Source organism: Chaetura pelagica, unplaced genomic scaffold, assembly GCF_000747805.2.
Source record: "Chaetura pelagica isolate M959 unplaced genomic scaffold, ChaPel_1.0 scaffold344, whole genome shotgun sequence".
NCBI classification, from domain to species: domain Eukaryota; kingdom Metazoa; phylum Chordata; class Aves; order Apodiformes; family Apodidae; genus Chaetura; species Chaetura pelagica.
Window position 1 is genome coordinate 5,344,852 of NW_009953098.1, and position 7,389 is coordinate 5,352,240.

The 7,389-nt window shown below is 51.5% G+C and overlaps 1 protein-coding gene across 1 annotated transcript; it reads left to right on the forward strand.

The window, feature by feature from the left end:
* Positions 1 to 30: 30 nt before the first annotated feature.
* SLC25A5 (solute carrier family 25 (mitochondrial carrier; adenine nucleotide translocator), member 5) lies at positions 31 to 1,747 on the forward strand (the record flags this gene model as incomplete). The annotated part of the gene is made up of 3 exons (XM_009997219.1): positions 31 to 541; positions 650 to 790; positions 1,349 to 1,747. Coding segments are annotated over 3 exons (810 nt in total), but the record flags the coding sequence as incomplete, so codon positions are not given.
* Positions 1,748 to 7,389: the final 5,642 nt, after the last annotated feature.

Below are 7,389 nucleotides of genomic sequence, written 5' to 3' on the forward strand. Positions count from 1 at the left end.
GAGGGGGCGGGCGCGGGGCGGGCGCGCTGAGCCGCCGGGTCTCGCCCCCCGCAGGTGCAGCACGCCAGCAAGCAGATCTCCGCCGACAAGCACTACAAGGGCATCATCGACTGCGTGGTGCGCATCCCGCGGGAGCAGGGCGTCCTGTCGTTCTGGCGCGGCAACCTGGCCAATGTGATCCGCTACTTCCCCACCCAGGCCCTCAACTTCGCCTTCAAGGATAAGTACAAGCAGGTCTTCTTGGGCGGCGTGGACAAGCGAACCCAGTTCTGGCGGTACTTTGCTGGTAACCTGGCGTCCGGGGGTGCCGCTGGCGCTACCTCCCTCTGCTTCGTCTACCCCCTTGACTTTGCCCGAACCCGCCTGGCCGCGGACGTGGGTAAAGCCGGGGCTGACCGGGAGTTCAGCGGGCTCGGTGACTGCCTGGTCAAAATCTTCCGGTCGGATGGGCTCAAGGGCCTGTACCTGGGCTTCAATGTCTCTGTCCAGGGCATCATCATCTACAGAGCTGCCTACTTCGGCATCTATGACACTGCAAAGGGTAGGTTGACCCAGGTGGCACTAGAAGCGAGATGCTGAGCTGCAGCAGGCCTGTGGTGCGTCCGGGCAGGGGCTGGTGGCTCACCTGCCCGTCTCACCCAAAAAAAAGGAATGCTTCCAGACCCAAAGAACACCCACATCATTGTCAGCTGGATGATTGCTCAGACCGTCACTGCTGTTGCTGGTTTGGTCTCCTACCCTTTTGACACGGTTCGTCGCCGCATGATGATGCAGTCTGGCCGTAAAGGAGGTGAGTTCCTACCTCCTGGTGTAGGAAGTGTCGGGTATCCCTCAGTCAACTGTTGATGGTGGAGCTATGTAGATATCCTCACCTCTTGTCAGATGTGTGAGAGGGGCTGTAGAAGCAGGAGGCCTGGGCAGGTCAGTCTCTGCAGCATGCCTGTACCATGGCGTGCTCCAGTCAGGTATCTGTCAGTAGGCAGGAATGGCAGAACTTGCCCAAGGATGTTGCAAACTTGTGGCTCTGTGCCAAGAAGAGACATCCTTGATAGCAGGCACATCCTGACTGACTGTGCAATAGCTTTTTGGTCTGGAAGTGTTTGTGTCAAAGCAACCAGTAGCTGCCTTCTCTTCTGCTCTAACCGGTCCCTCCAGTGTCTCCAAGGGGCAGTGCAGCAGCAGCAGGGTATCTCCTGGGCTGCCTCGTCCTCTGGTGTGCTAATACTGGAGAGAGTCAAGAATTGGGATGCGCTTGAGGTTATGAAGCTGACAGATACATCAGGCCATTTCTGACCTGGATGTTGGAGGTCGTGGGCATCCAATTCCTAATGCTGTCTGTCTCCCACAGCTGACATAATGTACACCGGCACTATTGACTGCTGGCGGAAGATTGCCCGGGATGAGGGCTCCAAGGCGTTTTTCAAAGGTGCATGGTCGAATGTACTCCGAGGAATGGGTGGTGCTTTTGTCTTAGTCCTGTATGATGAAATCAAGAAGTACACATAAGTTGTTTTCTGTTGTGAACTGGCATGTTGTTATATGTAGTCTCTGACCGTTAATGGACTTGTTTGAAAACTGTCTAGTTACTAAACAGTGGCAGCTGATGTTTATACAGGTTGGCGTGGGGCAGGGTTGAATGCCTGCCCTGTCTTTATCGAGCTATTCCCCCTGATGGGACCACCATGGTTTCTACTTGAGTCACTCCGGCTTAAAGAGTACAAAGAAATAAAAATTTGAAACCAACTTTCCTCATCTCATGTTTGTTCTTGCAGCAGCTGCAGCATGAGGGGAGTGGGGGTCTCTGCATTGACTGTAGAGGAGGAAGATGAACCACCTCCATCCTGCACAACTCGCTGCCTGCTAACTACCTGTGGCCTCCGGCAGGTAAACACAGTGCAGGCTGCCGAGGAAGCTGTGTAGTGTTTCCTCCCTTGTGGAGGCCAATGGTTTGGGCTGGAATGGGAACTGGCAGCTGGAAGGACTCAAGCAGCTGGTCTCCCCTGAGACCCTGTTAACCAGAGATGATGCGTTGGCTGAGTGCCACCAGTCCTGCCTCTGGCCTGTCTGCTACCCAGAACTCACAAAACTTTGCTTCTGCAAAACACAGCCTTCCCCACAGCACTGAACACCTGGGAGGCTGCTGTCTGGGGGGAGCAGAGCGTCACAGACTCTGGCTTAGAACTCGGGCGTGTTGAAACCCAGCCAGAGAACCTAAGTGCAGGTAATTGCTGTTTTTCTGCAGAGCTTCTGGCTAGTCTTGCCCTTGCAGGAATTATGTGTGGTGGGGATGTAGTAGCTGAGCAGAGACAGTTCCTGTGCCAGGGCGGTGCTTGCCTGCCAGACAGGGAGCCACATCCCCAGGCTTATCCCTTGGAAGTTAAGCTTGTCCTAGCCCCAAGTTCTGGGGGAAGGGGGAAATTCCTTCATACTGCTGGCACAATTTTGGGGAAAACACTACAAGACTGGGCAATGCGTGTGGCTTGGCCTTTACCCAGACACCTCCCTGGGTCTGTGAGCTACCCCGATGAAGCTACCTGGGGAGCTGGGGTGATGAGTGGATGCTCTCCTGGTCCTTTGCCTTCCAGATCGGCATGTCTTTCCTCTGCCTCTGTGCCTTTGGCCCTTTCTGGTTGCTCCAAGTGGTTGATCTGAATCACTGAAACCAATCTCAACCACTGTCCAAGGCAGATAAACAAGTCCTTGTGTTGCAGAGGGCAGTTGTTGGTTTTATTGCTGAAGTCTAAGTGGGCCAGCCAAGCATGAGAGTGCAACACTATCCTGCTGTGGCTGGTGTTGGCATGCTTGGGTCCTTGTGAATGGGCGTGTGTGTTCGTGATGGGAGAGGGTCTCATGCCATGCTGTTGAGCCATGAGCCCCTGCTGGTGCTTTTCAACTGCCCCTGGGCTCCTGTGGGTTGAAATTCCTTGCTCCCTGTTGTGGAAACAAAATGGGCTGAAGGTTTCCCTGTGGGATGCAGAGCAGTGCCACAAGTGGTAGGCAGCATGCTGTCAGGAGCAGGCAGGGGGCTGTGCCATGGGGCAGCCTTACTGGTGAGCCTGCTCCTGCTGTACAAGTGCCAGCTATTCAATTAAGGGCTCTTACTACCTCCTGCTGCTAAGCTCTCCTGGATTTCAAGGGCAATACTGAAATGCTGGTTGCTGAGCATGGGCAATCCTTTCCTTCACAGAGAAAGCATGGCCAGGCTGTTGGCACAATGAGGTACATTCATGTCTTCCTCCACGTGGTGGTGGGTGACCATGGTGCTGTGCCAGGCTGCGAAGGAGCTGAGCTGGGGCACCCATAACTCCTTACACCTACAGTGTTTTGCACTGGGTTTAGGGTGCAGGCCTGGCACCAAATGAAATGGGTTGTAGCTACCCACACTCATTACTGCCTTTGGGACTTAGGAAACAAGGATGTGTTTCACAGGGTTTTTTTAGCTCTGGTGCACGGGACCCGTGGGACAGAGCCGACAGTTCCTTTTTCCTGAGCTGTGCTGCTGGGAGCACAGGCCGGGAGCCCCTCTGGCCTGGGGCTCCCTGGGGGTTTATCCTGTCCCTCCTGGCAGCTCCTCTGGGAGTGGCTTTATCTGGGTAATCAGGTTGGGGGTCCAGCTGCTGCTTTTGCCTGCCACAGGAGCACATTACAGAGGGATTAAAGGCTTTGTTTTTGAGAGGAAGCTGAGGCAGAGGAAAGGCAAGCAAGCTGAGTGCGGCTCCTCCAGCACAAGCCTTTTGTCCACCAGGCCTGGCTGCCCCAAGGACGGCAGGGACAGGGGTTGATTTTCCTCTTAAAGATGATTCTCTTGTGGGGAGTATTGAACATCTTGTTCCCCCACCGGATCTGGGCCCGGCCCGGTGCATCGACCCATGTGCTGGCAGGCTGGGCTGGGCCTGTGACGCTGCTGCCATCTTGGCCCCTCGCCCAGCGGCCGTAAATCTCAGGCTTAGGCTGCTGTTGACGCAGCTCGGCTGCGCATGGGATCATGTGAAACACTTTGTCAGTGGCTGAGGCAGGTGGTGAGCATTGCTGGGGGTTAGGAATGGCTCCGTGTGTGATGGGGCTGCCCTCCCTCCCCACAGCCTGTGGGGCTGGGCCGGAGCCCGTGGGGACCGCCCTTGGCTGAGAGGTTTGGGTGCCGGGCAAGGCCAGACAGGGGCAACCACCCTCTTACCAGGGGTGTGGGAGGCTCTAATGGCAGCAGAGATGGAAGCAGAGCTGTGAGGCTGGCCCCGGGTGGCGGGAGGTGGGTGTGATGACTGCACTTCCTTGCTTTCTCTCTGGAGATGGGTGCAGGACCAGGCAGCGACCTGGGGGGACTTCATCTACCTGGTGCAGGCAGGGAGCAGAGGCTTGGGGTGTGTTTTGGCAGGCAGGTGGGCAGCTCCAGGCTCACTCTGCCTCTGTGAGGCTCCATTTCTACCTTGTGTCCCCCTTAACAGCTTTGCCTTTGAAGTGCCAATGTAGCCTGACCTCCAAGTGCCCAGTGCTTGGCACAGCTGGATGCAGAGGCTGAGAATGGATGCATTGGGTGGAGGAGGAGCAGCAGAAACTGGTTGTGTTGCATGGAGTAAACCTGCTCCTGAGGAAAGACAGGCTTGTTTGAAAGCTTTCTCCAGTTTATGTTGCCTGGATCTTTCTGAGCCTTGCAATGGAGAGTGTCCCACCTCAAGAACCTGAATCATGGAAGACCAACACAGCGCGAGCTCATCCCTCCTGCTGTCCCCTTCAGCAGTTGTTGGGCCAACCTAGGCTGTGTCTCTGGGCTCTGGATGGAGCCAGGAGTCTCCCTGCTCCCATGTTCTTGTCACTGTGGGCCAGGCATGGCCCTGGTGTCCTCCATGTACTGCCTGCACTGCTCCTGCAGTGGATACCATGGGTGATACAATGCTTTGGGTCACACAGGGTAAAATCGGTTGTTCCCAGCAAGGCAAGTGTGTTGAAACCACCTGCAGGACGGATCCTCCCACTTCCTGGCAATGCAAGGTGCCCCTGTTGACTGCGCAAAGGAGATGGGCTAAAAACCCAGCATGCTGTGGCCAGCTAGGTTCATAAGATCTCCCAGCAGAGATCTGCCATTGACACTCATGGGGTTGGATTCACCATTACTGCTCCTCTTCAGTGTTCATGAACTGCGTGGGTTATTTCTTACAGGTTACGAGGGAAAAAGCAGCATTGCTACACAAGGAACTTTCTGACATGCTAATTCAGACTAGGTCCTTGTGAAGGTGCTTGGAAACTGTACTGGGCCAATCCATGAAAAACACTAAGGTAAGTCTGGCCATGTATGGCATTATTTTTGGAACAGATCCCCTCATCCACTTTTTTTTCACGTGCTTGACCTTTGCAGGACTTCTGCATCAGGACAAGTTCTCATGCACAATATAGTGCTCAGTTAAACAAACAAATCTATCACCTATGTTTACAGGTTTATAAAAACTAATGTTACCTTTTATGGTAACACAAAATCTGACTTTTCTTTGGTCTAAACACTGCTGCAGATTACCTGGTTGCTACCAGAGTGTGGGAAACTCTGCTGAATGGCAAGTGGTATCTATTATGACGACATTTAATTAAACATTTGAACTGGATGCCCCTGCTTCCTGTTCCTAGTCAGCTAACATCTTTTAGATCTATAAATTAATAACACAACTTGATTTAAATTGTTGTAAACTAGATCTAGTTAGGCTAAAACCCACATACTTAGTAATGTATTGGATCAGATTATCTTTGCTGGAGTTGTTTCAGCCATTGACTGCATAACTAAGTGTATTTATTATCAGTATCTCTGAGACTGCTAGAGTGACAAACCACATACTTCCCAAATTGGTCCATAAGAGAGTCCTGAACCAAACGAGGCAGATCTCTAATGACAGGAATGAAAAGGCATGTGACAGCATGGGCTGATAGTCTAAAAGTTGCAACAGAGGAGTGCTTGTGCTGCCAAACGAGGCAGATCTCTAATGACAGGAGTGAAAAGGCATGTGACAGCATGGGCTGATACTCTAAAAGTTGCAACAGAGGAGTGCTTGTGCTGTGAACACTTGACTCAAGGCAGGAGGTGTGCAGCTGAGGAAATCCATGGCAGTTGGTAACTGCTACTTCGGACAAGTTGTGCTGAGCTGTGCACTCACCACATTTTCTTGGTACTTCACCAAACTGTAAAGATGGTCTTAGCCCCACCTGGCAGTCCCTTCACAGCCCCACGTCAGCTGATGCCCTGCATTTTGTCACTCCCGACCTTAATCCTCACTGTAAACTGCACTATCCCTGCATCAGCTTTTGTTCTGGGTGTCACTTGAAGCATGACTGTACTTCATCCTTTATGAGAACAGGAGATGAAGAAGTCTGCATCCCAGCAGACCTCACATGGTTCAAAGCCTGTTTTCAAGAGTCAGTATTTTAACTCCTGCTTGGAAGAAACTTCCTGATTTTTAGAGACCCCCACCTGCAGTTACTGGGGGCTTGGGTCACTCCCAAAGGAAGCCTGAGGCTCTTGCCTGGTTGGACTGTGCAGCCACACATGGAAAAGGTGTGCCCTTCCCAAGCATTACACACCACCTTATAACTGCTTAACTGAAGAGCCTCTGGACACAGGCTTCTGGAAATAGGCTCCTGATTAGCAGGTGATCAGCTGTGAACAAGATCAGTGCTGTTCAAGTTAACCTGAACCTGAGTTAACCACAGGCTTACTCAGTCTGGAATTAAATTGGCTCATGACTGATGCATCCCAGCCTGCCAGGTCTGGGGCAGAGGTCACTTCCTCCCTTACATGTTATTTTCCCAAAGAAAGGAAGGATACATCCTTAGGCTAAGCAGGTCTAAGTTTTCCCAGTCAATGTTATAAAGCCAGAAGGAAAATCTTTATTGAGTGTACGAAGTCTTCCATAATTGTGGGAGATGCAGCACCCTGTTCATGCTCACATTATTTCATGTAATTTCATGTAAATTCCTAAGAACACCTTAGGAAAAGTATTTTGGCTCAAATCTGTAACATGGTATTTACTCCCAAATAGAGCAATGACATGGGCTGCAGAGCATTGTTATTACAGCACACAAGAGACATAAAATATTATGTACTTTAGACACCAATTCTTAAAAGTTGTCTTTATCTAAGTCCTTAGTGGTCAGTGCATTCAAAACAATTTTTCCTTCACATCTTTCAACTCCAAATGCTGATGCTGTTCTGCAGAGCTGGTTAGTTCAGACGTGCAGCTGTATTCTACTTTAAATGGTCACCAATCACAGCAGTAGCTTCCGACTATGTATTTGTACTAATTACTGGTGTAATTCAGTCAGTTTGTGTTTTCAGTAGTTTAAAACTAGGTTGGATTTCATGTTCATGTATCAGGAAGTATATTTTGGGACAGTGTAGTTCTGTACAACTGT